Source organism: Tripterygium wilfordii, chromosome 1, assembly GCF_013401445.1.
Source record: "Tripterygium wilfordii isolate XIE 37 chromosome 1, ASM1340144v1, whole genome shotgun sequence".
Classification (NCBI taxonomy): Eukaryota; Viridiplantae; Streptophyta; class Magnoliopsida; order Celastrales; family Celastraceae; genus Tripterygium; species Tripterygium wilfordii.
In genome coordinates, this window is record NC_052232.1 from 2,696,098 (window position 1) to 2,710,962 (window position 14,865).

Below are 14,865 nucleotides of genomic sequence, written 5' to 3' on the forward strand. Positions count from 1 at the left end.
GGTCAGACCATAAAACAATTAATCAGTCACCAAGCCAGTATGATTATGTCAAAATATCAGTTATGCAAGTGATTAGAAAAAATCGGTCATAGGGCCCAATATATATATATATATATATATGTGGAAGAGATAAAAATGACTGGCTAATCAGCTCTCTCTCTCTCATTATTTTTACTTTTTTGGATCAGTGTCTCATCATGTATTGTATGCATGTTTATAACATTTATAGCCTGCAAAAAATGTGTACATTTAATAAAAAATGTGTGTATTTAGATGTACCCAAACATGAATATTTGAATGAAAACCCTAATTGAAATGGTTCATTTCCGGCCAACATGATTATTATAGTCTTGTAGGTGATTTGATTGAAGGTTAAATGATGGTTGTATATTCTTTAAAGATAAATTGGAAAAATAACTATATTTTCCTTTAGATTTTATTACCAATACTTCCAAAGCATTTCAATTGCAAAATTATTTCAAAAAAAAAAATTTGCAAAATTATTTAAAATGATTTTTAAAAATTTAAACTTAATTACAGCGAGATAATGCTAAGCTACAAACCAAAATTAAACGTCATTACCGAAAAAAAGAAAGGGAAACGCAGCTGCCCCTGCCTAAACAAAAGAGAAAAGAAACAGCGTATGTTCGTTGATGCACCCGGCCTTGGCCTCCGCTCCGGTTTCTCTGTCCCACCCTTTGTTCATCAATATTTGAATTTTCCGAGAAAATTCGGTTTTTCTTCTATCATGAGATTTTGACGGAAATTTCTGGAGCATGAGCTTATCAATCCGCAGACATAGACACATACAATGAGGGGATCGTTGTGGGAAGACGAAGCCAACGCCACATCAACGTCGACCCCTCATCCACGCGTTCCTCCTCACACAGCTCCTGCGAATCTCAATTCCACCTACAGGTGCTTATAATTCTTCAATTAGATCCCAAATTTCCTGAATTTATATTCCAATTGTGGAATTGATTTTCCTGTTTCGTTTGTCTGCTCTGATTGAGATTGATTCCAGGTTTTAAGATCAGGGTGCGCCTACGGCAATTGAATGTGTACTCATTATATGTTTTGCCACTTTAGTTCTTTTTTTTCCTCAATTGCTGTTGCTATGATTGATGTAGCTACTACATTGTTTATTTATAAAATCATCTGTGTTGTCTAGTTTATGGCTTTGATGAAGTCTTTAGATGAACTGTATTCATGCTTATTGCCCAATATTGTTCCACAGAAGCCCAAACTTCGTTTAATGTTGTGGTCACCTTGCATAACTTTGCAAAATAAATGATAACTAAACTGTTATTTCGAGGAAAATGCATGGAGAATCTGTTAGTTAAGCGAATCAATAGGCTTGGCTACTTGACTAGGAAAGATAATTGCTTGTAAGATAAGTTACATCTTATATATGCTTATTAACTTCTGCTCTGTAATTTTGGTAATGGTGGCAGTGGTAATGTCTTCCGTTTGCTGGCCCAAAGAGAGGTTGTCCCTCGAACGAAGCATTCAAGTAAAAGACAATGGAGAGAAGCTTCTAAAGAGCATCTTGATTCCTTCGGGCCTAGGTCTGAAGCAATACGAGATGCAAGGCGTGGTCTCATCTCATGGTATCTTGTTGCTTTCTCTATTATTTCTATGTTTTCTTGTGCATACGTGGCTTTTTTTTGTAATGGTTTCCTTGTTGATGGTTTGAATCATCAGCAGTTTGTTGTTGCTTAACTCATTTTGAGTTATTTTGTTGATTACAGGGTAGAGGCTGAATCATTACGGCATTTATCAGCCAAGTATTGCTCATTACTGCCTCCTCCAAGGTCAACCATTGCAGCTGCTTTCAGCCATGATGGAAAGACAATTGCTTCTACACAGTGAGTTGGTGTTTTTATTCTTCATTTTGCTGATAGCAAGGGTTAAAATGAGGTGTAACGGAGATTTGTGCATGCCTAGAGGTGCTTTTTCATTTAAATTGGTAATTTTTTGTACACGCAGTGGGGACCATACAGTAAAGATCATTGATTGCCAAACTGGGAGCTGCTTAAAGGTGTTGAGTGGACATCGGAGGACACCCTGGGTGGTAAGTTTATCATATGTTTATAATGTTGAACTTATATAATTGTTTGTAATTGTCTGCCCGAGAAAACACATTATCAAAAAACTTATACTTGTTGCATATAAAACTAGAGTTGGTATTGTATTTGATTTCCTTAACGACCTGGTTTAGTTCTAGTGTTAGTTCCGTAGCAACTCTCTGTATTGGAACCTACATATTGAGAATGACATGCTAGAGAGTGAGTTCTTGATGGATGAGCTCTTTCAGCCCTTAACAAGAATGCATTTGTAGTATTGGGAATGATGCTTGTTGCTGCTGATTCAATCAAATTTACCAGTTAGAACATTTTCTTTGATCATCTCAATTTCTAATATTATTATTTCAAATGGTTTTGACCTATAAAGCTGTATGCCGTAAACAGGCTTGCGTCTGGTTCTTAAACTTCAGCTGCTGCCTATTAATGTTTTTGTATGTTTTCTTTGAAGATTTTACCATAAGTTACAAATCCATGTATTTCTACTACCTCAATTAGACTGTATTCTTCCTCACTTCCTAACAAGACTTGTTCATGTTAGAATATATCTTGATTTACTTGATTGAATTTATCATTCTTATTACAATTTATTGGTTGACATTTATTAGGAAAATGACCAAAAGAAGAACTACCAAAAGAAGTTTCCTTTTAAGAAGAAATCGTAGGGGTTTTTCCATTCCGAAGATCTTATCAAGTTAGCATTTGGAATTTTTTTGCTTAAGAAAGCTTAAGCCAAAGGTTGAGTCCTTTGGTTGAATATATAACCTGCATATAGAGCATTAAATTACTACACGGTTCCCCAAAAAATTTCATGGTTTAACTATGTTCATCAAGGAGGCATTCAAAACCGTATAGCTGACGGACGATTCATAGCAATTTTGACATCATGCAGGCGAGTTGCAGCCTGCTCAGCTCAACTCCATAGGATCACAACCCTTTGTCCTGTTCATTTTAGGATGAGTTAAACCCTGGATATAAGCATCTTACAGTCATTTACCTTTTTTAATTTTCACTTAAGTGAGCATTGTGTACTAATAGACTTCCATACTGGAACCGCAAATAAGAAACTGTTCTATATTCATAGGATTTCCTTTATTTTATTTATTTTTTTCTTTCTAGAGCTTATTACGAACTTAATGAAATTAGCATTTTGACTTCCTTCTTTTTATGCTGGCAAATCATATTTGATAAGGTAGATTAGAACCATGGATGATGATCATTCTATCATTTTCTACAAGCGCACTTACATGCATTTTTTTCCCTTGAATTGTTCTCATAAAACACACCTTTCTCAGTAACTTTCCCTTTTGCGATTATTTGTTTCCCTTCTTTGCTCTGAACTCAATTAACTTTGTGTCCTTTTTCTTTGTTCCTTACGATGGACTCATTTTCCTTAGAAGTACTAGTTATGGTTATCTATTCCTTTCCTTCTTGTTACTTATGGTTGGAACTTTTGCAGGTTAGGTTTCATCCATTGTATTCAGAAATAGTTGCGAGTGGAAGTTTGGATCACGAAGTGCGTTTGTGGAATGCAAACACTGCAGAGTGTATAGGATCACGTGAATTCTGTAATTACTTCTCTGAACTTCTTCATCAGTTATCTGACAATGTCATGCTCATGTGATTTGATATGTACATTCAAAATAATTGTTCAGTTCTGTTATCCTCCATGCAGGCCGTCCAATTGCTTCTCTTGCTTTCCATGCCCATGGTGACCTTCTTGCTGTAGCTTCTGGTCATAAGGTGAGTATATTTCTAAATAAGTATAGAGTTTCAGTAGTACTTGCCTTCTGATATATTGGATTGGAATTTCTATAATAGCTATATGTATGGAACTATAACAAGAGAGGCGAGGCGTCGTCACCAGCAGTTTTACTGAGGACACGACGTTCACTTCGAGCTGTGCATTTTCATCCGCATGCATTTCCTTTTCTTTTGACTGCTGAGGTGATTTTTTGGTTTGCTTCAATTGGCTTTTCTCTGTTAATCTGTTATCAACCTTATTGTGGATATAATGTAATGCTGATTCCAGGTCAATGATTTTGACTCGTCCGAGTCCTCAGTAACACTTGCAACTTCTCCGGGTTACCTGCGGTATCCTCCTGCTACTGTATATTTGGCAGATGCTCATTCTGTTGGCCGTCCTAGTTTAGCGGATGAACTACCTATAACATCGTTACCCCTTTTGATGTGGCCTTCATTTGCTAGAGATGATGGAAGGATCTCTGTGCAGCACACTGATGGAGATGTTGTTTTAAGTAGTGTGCGAGAGAGGGTGGATCCTTCTGCTTCTGTCCGGCTTCTGACATATTCGACCCCATCAGGACAGTATGAACTTCTGTTGTCTCCTATTGAGCCTAACAGCTCGTCTCCCGTGCCAGAAGAAACAAGGACTGATTCTCTGATGAACGAAGTGGATAATTCTGCGATGGATACTGTGGAAACTCTGGAAGTACAACCTGGTGAGAGAAATAATCACGTTTTCTCTTTCGGCGATCCCACAAATTGGGAGCTTCCTTTCTTGCAAGGGTGGTTAGTTGGCCAAAGCCAAGCTGGACAGCGCCGTTTGAGTTCGCTTAGTGGTTTCTCTCATGAGAATTTGGCTGCTAATGCTGATACAGAAAATCTTGTTACTTCCTCCGCAATGCCAATCAATGTTGATCAATCCAGGGTCACTGGAAGGTCTAATTCACGCCATCGCTCCTTACGATCACATACAGTGCCTGCAGCTGGATCCAGTGAAAATAATTCTTTAAACAACATTCCACGTAGTGGAATTGATACCCAACCTGTTAGTAGAATCCAATCTGAACTTGCCTCATCTCTCGCTGCAGCTGCAGAGTTGCCTTGCACAGTGAAGTTAAGAATCTGGTCTCATGATATAAGAGATCCATATACTCCTCTTGATGAACAACCTTGTCGCTTAACTATACCACATGCTGTACTTTGTAGGTATGACCCTTCTGTTACATACTTGAGTTTATTCTTTGACGTTATCAAATAAATTTATCATTCGGAAATTGCTTATTATTAGTTTTTTGTCAAATTTAAGAGCTTATTGTGGGAAGAAGCACACTTCTTTGAACAAAATTTTTTCTTCATATGTAATATTGGCATGAAGTGTTAAAATAAAAGGATCAATAAAAGATTTTAACTTCTCTTTGGTGTTCTTCCCATTTGACATTGTAGAACATGTAGTATCATTTGCAGCATCATTTTGAATTATTACATTTTTAAACTATTCTTGCAGTGAAATGGGTGCCCATTTTTCTCCTTGTGGGAGATTTTTAGCTGCCTGTGTAGCATGTGTGCTGCCTCATGTGGAAGCTGAACCTGGCTTACAATCCATGGTGCAGAATGATTTTGCAGATGCTTCAACATCCCCAACACGTCATCCAATATTGTCTCGTCAAGTTGTGTATGAGCTTCGGATATATTCTCTCGAGGAGGCAACGTAAAGCTTGAATGTCCTATCAATTTCTGTGTTTCTCGTTACATTTTGTGAGAGATTGATTATTGTACTTTGTCTTTGTTTTCCCCCAAACTAGATTCGGCGTGGTGCTTGTATCACGAGCTATAAGAGCAGCTCATTGTTTAACTTCAATTCAGGTTAGTAACCTTGTTGAGAATCAATTCTTGTCTATGACTGGAAGATGTCAATGGTAATGCGTATCCTACAAGGCTACAGTTTCTTCTTTATTTTTCTAATTGAATTTATGAAAAAGGATATGTGATTCTTTATAAGCTGTCCAATACCTGCTGGCTATCTTCCTCAGTGGTAAATATGCTTTTGGTTCCTTCCATGCAAGAGGTAGAGGCCTAAAGGGTTCTGCTAGCCTTTTGCTGTGGTTGCATGGTCACTTTTTGAATTTCTGGTCTTATAATATTTGTAAATGTAGCTAAGTTAAACTTGGAAGCAATAATTTTGAGTTATGAGCTTGTGCCAACCAATTTTGTGAAAGTTGCATGGCCCTCCCTCTTCAATGCTTTAAGCAGGATGCCATTCCCTGTTTCACTTGCATTTCATCTGAAACTTATAATTTCCTTCGTTGTACTTCTTTCCATGGAGTACTACTGTTCTTTGTTTTTTGTTTTAGAGGAAAAATTATGTACAAGGAAAGATCACTTATGTACGTGCTTGTTCTTCGACGTTGATGGTTATTTCATTAAAATAGTTGATACAGTTATTCAACTTCCATAACAAGAATACTAATTGCAATTGTCTGAGTGGTTATTTAGATGATGTGTTTGTCAAGCAGACAATTGCAATAACCATATTGGAGAAGGCAATCAAAGATTACTAATTGCATTAAAATTTACGAAGTATTGCCTTATTAAATGCCATCAGGTTATTGGTTAGATAACATTTGAGATCAATGTCCTTATAAGGGATTAAGTCTTAGCCTAGTTGGCTATCCCCCCTACCTTGGGCCACATGACCAAGAGGTCATGGGTTCATTTCCCCTACCCCCACTTACCTACCAAAAAAAAGGTCCTTGTAGCTCACTGCCATCTCTTCTTCCCATATGTATTGAAAAGAGTAAGATTATGAATTCAATCTTGCACGGGACTTGGGTGTGATGTGCTTACCACTTAAAGGGCAAAAAAACAAATGTATGGAAGAGAGTAAGATTATGAATTCAATCTTGCATAAGACTTGGGTGTGCGTACCACTTAAAGGGGAAAAAAGATGAAAGATTAATCTTGCTTTTTTTTTTTGAATAGTGAAGAATCTCCATTTGTATATTAACAATGCTTCCATATCCATTTTTTCCACTTTTGCAGTTCTCACCCACGTCAGAGCACTTATTGCTTGCCTATGGTCGTCACCATAGTTCTCTTCTTAAAAGTGTTGTAATTGATGGCGAGACAACAGTTCCAATTTATACCATTCTTGAGGTGAGCACATTTTTCTTTTGTTTCTTGAGACTTGAGTTACATCTATTGTGTTGCCCTCAAATATATGAACTGAACAAAATTATATAGATTGAATGAAAAACAATGCAGGGTCACTTTTGATTAAAGCTTGTAGGACCTAGCATGATAAAATTTAACTACAACTAATTTCCAAAGAAAACCCAACTAGAGACTACTAGGTGGTAAGTGGGTATGACCGTATGACGAGGTTGGACAAATGCAAATAACCACTGACTTCATCCATTTATTTGTTTAATTTTTTTTCCCGGATAGATTTTGAAGCTATTGTTTTTCCTCAATCCATGGATTTTTAACTTAGATTGCATATATTTATATACATGTTTTTTCTTTAAAAAATTATTTATTTAAAAGATGAGTGATTTTCATCAAAGAAACATTAGAAGGGATACTGATAAAATTCATGGGAAAATTTGATTTTAACTATCCAGGTAAGTGTTCTTGGTCCCACTTTATTCTGGATTTTCCTAATTTTTTGCCAGTGGAAATCATACTTTTAAATCGTGTATCTGTCTTTTCCATTGAAAAAAATCATGTATTTGTTTGTCCAATTTTAAACTTGATTCTGTTTCTCAGGTTTATAGAGTCTCTGATATGGAACTTGTGAGAGTTCTTTCCAGTGCAGAGGATGAGGTCAATGTAGCATGCTTTCATCCCTCAGTTGGAGGTGGCCTCATATACGGAACCAAGGTAAAAAAAAAAGGGGGGGATGTAGGTTTTTGATCTTGGAATCCTGCAGCTTATATCTTGAACTTTGAACGTTGATTTGCTTCACAATGCAGGAAGGCAAGCTTAGAATCCTGCAGTTTGAGAGTTGTGGAATGAATATGTCATCTTCTTTTCTTGAGGAAAACATGCTTGAGGTAGAATAACACGTTTATGGATATTTGTCTTCTTTTTTGAATTTGATAAATTCATTGCTTTTTCTTCTTCTTGATTATCTGGTAAATGCAGCTTCTTCTTCCTTCTATTATTTTTTTAAAAAATTTATCATTGTCATCAAAGGCGTAACCCAAACGTTGATGGTTCTTTATTATGGATTTGAAAAACATTTCACGGTGAGACTATACAGCTGATGGTTAATATTATTCTAACGCAGAAATTCACAATGATCTATATTTCTTGTCATGCAATATTTGAATGCTCAATCTTTGTGCCTGTTTGATGAGATAGCACTTCTGTGAAAGTGTAGTAGCTAAGAGTGTGACAATAAGATGAGATTTTTCTAAGGAGAGGAATAATTTCTGCTAAATATGTTCTTAGGGAAATTGTGAGTACAAAAAATGTTCTATTATATTGATCTTTTTATTCTCTGTGTACTATGAGAACAAAATTGCCCAAATAAAAACATTGCTCAAGTCATGAAACTTTTTATAGTTGCAGAAGTATTGATTTTGATTGCTATAGACATGTGCATGCTTTCAACAGTTGTTTACCTTTACATACATACATAAATACAGATAGTATGTGTATGCATCTTCAAGCATTTGTACATACAAAGTGCATATAGAGTTAATATTTTCCAGAAAAAGGTAAGCCAAGCTTGGAAAGGCATGCTCATACTGTCCTTTTGTTCTCCCCCAGTTCTGTATAAGAGAGCATTGGTGTATTTGTTCTTTAGAGTGAATGGACTGTTTTGCCATATTTGATTTTCTTTCTGAATAAAATTACATAAGGTGATTTGTGGACGGAACATGAACTTAGATGAGTGTCAAAAACACTAAGAGGTGTGCATCTGGCATTTGCCTTTCTAGTTGGCACTTAAATGGTCAACTCAGTAAATGATGTTATCTTGGTATGTGATGGGACATGCTTCTGGATCCATTTATTATCGCTGGATGTTCTTATGATTTTATCTTCTTTAGTTGTGGGCTAGTGTGGTTTGAAATTCTTTTTCTTTTTTGATTTGATTCTGTTCTTGATGCTTTCAAATTATTATAGGTACCGACATATGCTTCAGAATGCTAATCGCTGGCAATCATAAGCCAATTAACATGGTTCGTTCCTCATTTTCAATATTCTTTTGAAATCATATCAACTATTAAATTGTGCCTAAATAGTTTTTGCCATGATTTCATTTGCTTCTTTCAGTTCAATAAAGTGCATGGCTAAAGATATGTTGAGCTAATTACTAATAAATGCCTCTTGTTTATCCCTCAACGGGAGGGATTTTCCCATTATATTTGAGTAGGAAGAGAGTGTTTTGTGTTCAGTCCATTTACTTGTCCACATTTATTTTTGGTTTATGATGCTTTTCTCATTATGATTCTCAAGAAAACTGCAGAACATCGAATAATAGCATTAGGAGCTCCAATTTGACTCTCAATATCGAGTTGCCACTTTGTACAATGGTCTGCAAAATATATTCTTCCAAAATTTGATAATCTGGCCTGCCTTTCGAAGTTCTGCTCTGCGTGGGAGTCATCTTTTTCTTTCAATTACGCCTTTTATTTCAGATATAGCTTTGTGCTATAAAATTTTCTTTCATCATTGATTTTAAACTATTTTATGATTGTATAAATTAAAGTATTGCATGTTTCATTGATACGATTTTATTTTTGTCTTTTTTGTGCTTCCAGGAGGGATCGTAGCATGCCCGATTATTTTTTAGAGGCGGTTGCTGAAGATTTGTGTAATGTAAGCCTGTTGTATTTTCAAAGATTTTACTTAGAAAGTATATGAGGGAGTTAGTTCTCGGAAATCTGTACAACAATTAATGTATTAATGTGCAGCAGCATTGTTCTGGAACTGAAAGTGAGTTTTACAACTCCAGAGGAAAAGCTTTGTATCAAACGTCAGTTGACTAGAATCACTTCTTCTGGTCCCAAATTTTCTTTATGTAATATTGTAATGGAATTTTTTTTTTATTTTCTTACATATTAAGAATGAATTCACAAAATTTTTAATTAATATTTATGTTGCGTACTTTAATTTTTGTTAATGGTTTTTGTGTGTAATTGCTTGTAATGCCTGGGCTATTACCGTTACCATGCCGATCCTTTGGTAAAAAAAAAAATGATACCGTTATCGGTAGAGCCGGTCGGTATATTGAAGATCGGAAACGGTCATTGGTAATTGGTAAATTTATCAATTTTTGCCATAAGTCAAAATGAAAAAAATTGGTAACAGCAATAGGATTAAATCGAAGATAAGAATGTTGCAAGGAAATCCACATCTCGTTTAAAGAGTGAAGAAATGGTGAGGAATGAAAATATCACTAGAATCACACTTGAATTGAATCATGTGATTTATGTATCGACTACATAGCCTAAAGGAAAGTTTATGAACCCAACATATATAGACAAACTACGAATAGATCTAAGCTCTAAATTCGACGCCCCCAGTTATCAAAAATCAAAAGGCAAGATTAAACTGATGCAAGATGCAATTATGGAAAGGAAGGATTAAATTGAAAGACAGGATTAAATCGACACCAAATATCAAAAATCGAAGCCAGATGCAAAACTGCAAGAGCGGAGGCGTTGAGGGAGAGGCGGATTGCAGTTTGCACAAAGAGAATCTGATCTCATACGGAGTGGCTGTGAGGACTCAGGGACATTCGAGAATGAGATGAGAAAACCCTAAAATTGAATGGTGTGATATCTTTCCACATTCCAAGTCATTATCCATCAAGGGTTGTAATTAAAAAATAACATATTAATATGTATTTAATATATATCGGTAAATTTCCAGATTTTGAAGTATGATTACCGTTATCGGTAACGAGATGAGCGGTAAAAATACCATACCGACGAATCGATAACGATATACCACTGTAGTGTTATTTTCGGTAATCAATGTGCCGATAACGGTATACCAATAGATAATTTATCGTTACCATAACAACCCTAGTCATGCCCCTGCCTGCCTGCTTTGTGTGATTCACATTTATGGTTCAGAATTTCACTTGCTTTGTATAGATATTGAGCTAACTAAAATTGAGTTTGAGGGACCATGCACTTTCCATGTTTGATGGGCGGATAATGCTTGAAACACCCAGAAGGAATGGGAGGGGCTCCAATTCCTTGCTCCAATTCTCCCCTAAAAACCATGTTAAATTATGAAAAAAATTTTGAAAATGACATATTAGAGTTTAGGAGTTAGAAATTAGTGTTTAGGTTTTATAGTTTAGGGTGAGGGTTTAGGATTTATGGCTTAAATTTTTCGTGTTTAGAGTTTAAGATTTAGGGTTTAGAGTTTAGAATTTAGTATTTAGAAGAAAAAAATTCCCAAAATCTATTATATTCTAACATTATAAACATCAAAATACTTAATCACACAATTTAATTCATGATTTAATATAGGGTGCGTTTGGTGCACTATATATTATAGTTTGACAATATATTGTTAAACAGAAACAAACAACAATATTTGGACTCAAAAACCGAGACAATAGATTGTCATTTCTCAAATTGTCCCATGTTGGACAATTTTGAGACAATTTGAGTACCATTTTCCAATTATGTCCTTTGACTTTAGTGGAACTGACAATATTACCCTTCCAATCATGAGTCACGTTATATGACAATACATTTTCTTGTTGTAATAAAAAAAACATGATAATACTGCGCATTAATTGTAGCAGTTTGTTTTTAACAAAATAATTATTTTACAATTTCTACATTTTCAAAACCTTTTCATTTTGTGTTTTCTTTTATTAGTTAACAGTTTTTTATTAATATAAAAATTAAAATTAATAATAAATTATATTTATTAGATTAAATTACATAAAATAAATTTTTATAATACTTTAATTTATTTAATATTTTTATTGTTTATTATAAATTTTTTACAATTTATTTTGCTATTTATTTTAATTTGTTACAACTTAAATGCATAATACCCTTACATGTAATTTACACAATAATTTTAACACCATATATGCTACCACCAAAAGCAATACCAAACACCTACCAGCATTTCAGGAACCATATATACTAGCATTTATTATCTACAATATATGTTACAATATATGCTACTGTCAAAATTGTATGTCAAACGGACCCATAGTTTTGAGGGAGAATTGGAGTCTTGGATGTGAAATGGATCATACATGTGTATTCCAATCAATGAATATTTTAATACCATATAAATTTAAAAATAATAAAATAATAAAGATCTCAGTAATAATCATCCCTGAAGTATCCCAACAGTGTGTGGCGTGCATTCATTGGGTGGGGTTTTCAATGGGTTCCTTGTTATGATGTCACCATAACCAATGAATGCATGTCACACACTGCTAGGATGCTTCTGGGATAGTTATTATTGGGATCCCTAACATTGTTGATATAAATTTGGGAGTTTTTTTGTGGATCATGAGAGGTGGTAGCATTGTCCTTGATGGGCTGCCCAAGCGTGATTTGATTCTCTGTAAGTCACATTTTAGGTTTAGGGTTTAAGTTAAACAAATTATGTTTGTCTATTAAATAAAAACAATCAGATCAATATTAATTATATGGAAAACAATCACAGGAACCTGACAAAGAAGAGGAATATAGGTGTTGAGGATTCACAATTTGGAATAAAAAATGAGTTTTTTTGAAGTCTGATGGCTTAGAGTATTCACTGGAGGGGTCCAATATTTACATAAATGTAATTTATTAATGAAAACACTTTCGCATGTTTTTTTAGAAATTCTTGAAAACGTCATTAACCAGTTCTTGTTTTTTGGTTTTTGAAAACCAAATATGGTTTTCAGTTTTACAAAACAAATTACTAAAAACTAACACCTAAATGAATTCTCACACATTTTTGTTTTTGAAAACATAAAATTATTTTCAAAACTACAATCAAACACACACGTTATTTCTTTTTGCAAATGAAAAGGTTGTGCAAGTTCCCTTTGTTGTCACCTGCAAGGTCCTGGTGGAAATAAAAAAATGACCTCCTTACTGATTATTCGAGTTGAATACAAGAAACGCCTATTGTTGGGATGCAGGCGGTTCCTCGTATATTCGTCTCAGCTCATTCAGTTTGAAGCCAATATAATAAGACAATCAAAATATTTTGGGAATTAACGAGTAATTAACCAGTTCATAGACATAAGGTAGCTATGTTGTGATGCATGAACAAGTCTGCAAAATCATAAATAACCTAACAAAACAAAGATATTATGAGTTTGTTTGAAAATTCATGTATTTTTTAGTTCCTAAAAACGATTTTGAGTTTAGATTTTGGAAAGACTTTTAAGCAATTAATGTCAAAAACATTCCAGAAAAGAGATTGAATAATATTGTGTGTTAATCTCATTGATGTTCTAACTTTTCTTTATATACAAATTACAATCAACGTAAAGCCTAATTCTTCTCCTACAATTAAGGAATTATCACAATCATATATTACAAGTATAATGGCTGAGATTATGTGACTGATTTGTAGGAGGTAATGAGCTGAATTATAGGAGATAAAACAGGTAACTCTCAATACTCCCCCTCAAGTTGGTGCATATGCATCTATCATGCCCAACTTGTCCAAACATTCATGGAAACTTTGACTTGAAACGGCTTTAGTGAGAAAGTCTGCCAATTGATCCTGAGACCGAACATGAAGAATATCAACAATCTTTGCCTCCAATTTTTCTTTGATAAAATGCCTATCAACTTCAACGTGCTTCGTGCGATCATGTTGAACTGGATTAAATGCAATATCACAAGCAGCTTTATTGTCACAATATAGTCTCATGGGTTTGTTTGGTTGCATACGTAGCTCTGTCATCATATTCCGAATCCATAATAACTCACATATCCCTTTAGCCATCCCTCTATATTCCGCTTCCGCACTCGATCTAGCCACCACTTATTGTTTCTTACTTCTCCAAGTGACAAGATTTCCACCCACAAATGTTAAATAACCCGAGGTGGACCTCCTATCAACAATTGAACCAGCCCAATCTGCATCAGTATAACCTTCTAATTCATATCCTTCTATTGCCAAGTCCTTCCCCTTGGTAAACAATATTCCTTTTTCGGGTGCGGCCTTCAGGTATTTGATGATAAGAATGCATCCATATGTGCTTCACTTGGAGACTGCATAAATTGACTAACAACACTCAAAGCATAGGCTAAGTCCGGTCTAGTATGTGAGAGATACATCAAACGTCCCACTAATCGCTGGTATCGCTCCTTATTAGCAGGACTTTGATCAGGAAACACCCTAAGTTTCACATTTTCTTCCATTGGTGTGATCGCTAGCTTACAACCTGTCATTCCCACTTCTACCAACAATTCTAAGGCATATTTCCTTTGAGACAAAAATATACCTCTCTTCGACCTAAGTACTTCAATTCCAAGAAAGTACTTTAAATAACCAAGATCTTTCATGTCAAAGTCACGAGCAAGATTTCTTTGTAGAGCTTCCTTTTCGACTGGGTCATTCCCAGTGACGATCATGTCATCACATAAATAATGAGAGTAGTAATCTTGTCTCCTCTATGCTTAACAAATAAAGTATGGTCGGCATTGCATTGTTTATACCCAAATTTCTTCATTGAACTTGTGAACAGGCCAAACCATGCCCTGGGAGATTGCTTTAATCCGTATAATGATTTCTTCAGTCTACAAACTTGCTTGCTTCCTTCCCCTTGCAACTTACACCCCGGAGGTAACTCCATATACACTTCTTCTTGGAGATTTCCATGCAGGAAAGCATTCTTTACGTCAAAATGAAATAGAGGCCAATCATTATTTGCTGCTAGTGACAACAGAACATGTACGGTATTGATCATGGCTATTGGTGCGAAAGTTTCAGCATAATCAACTCCATATGTCTGACTGTACCCCTTGGCCACCAAACGAGCCTTAAACCGTTCAATTTCTCCATTTGATTGGTACTTCACTGTGAATACCCA

General features: G+C 35.2%; 1 protein-coding gene across 3 annotated transcripts; it reads left to right on the plus strand.

Moving 5' to 3' along the window:
• Positions 1–570: 570 nt before the first annotated feature.
• Positions 571–9,931, plus strand: LOC120001213. 3 transcript variants are annotated; one of them, XR_005468790.1, is made up of 16 exons: positions 571–918; positions 1,455–1,610; positions 1,752–1,868; positions 1,990–2,074; positions 3,544–3,652; positions 3,760–3,827; positions 3,906–4,031; positions 4,117–5,036; positions 5,335–5,538; positions 5,633–5,693; positions 6,870–6,983; positions 7,596–7,709; positions 7,802–7,882; positions 8,961–9,016; positions 9,599–9,656; positions 9,752–9,931. XR_005468790.1 is itself a non-coding variant. In XM_038849439.1 (15 exons), the coding sequence occupies exons 1-14, from the start codon at positions 812–814 to the stop codon at positions 8,985–8,987; spliced, it is 2,289 nt and encodes a 762-aa protein (XP_038705367.1). In that variant the 5' UTR covers positions 572–811; the 3' UTR covers positions 8,988–9,016; positions 9,599–9,931. The 3 variants fall into 3 exon arrangements, 1 of the variants encoding a protein (XP_038705367.1); XR_005468792.1 differs by having other exon boundaries at positions 9,755–9,931; XM_038849439.1 differs by having other exon boundaries at positions 572–918; positions 9,599–9,931.
• Positions 9,932–14,865: the final 4,934 nt, after the last annotated feature.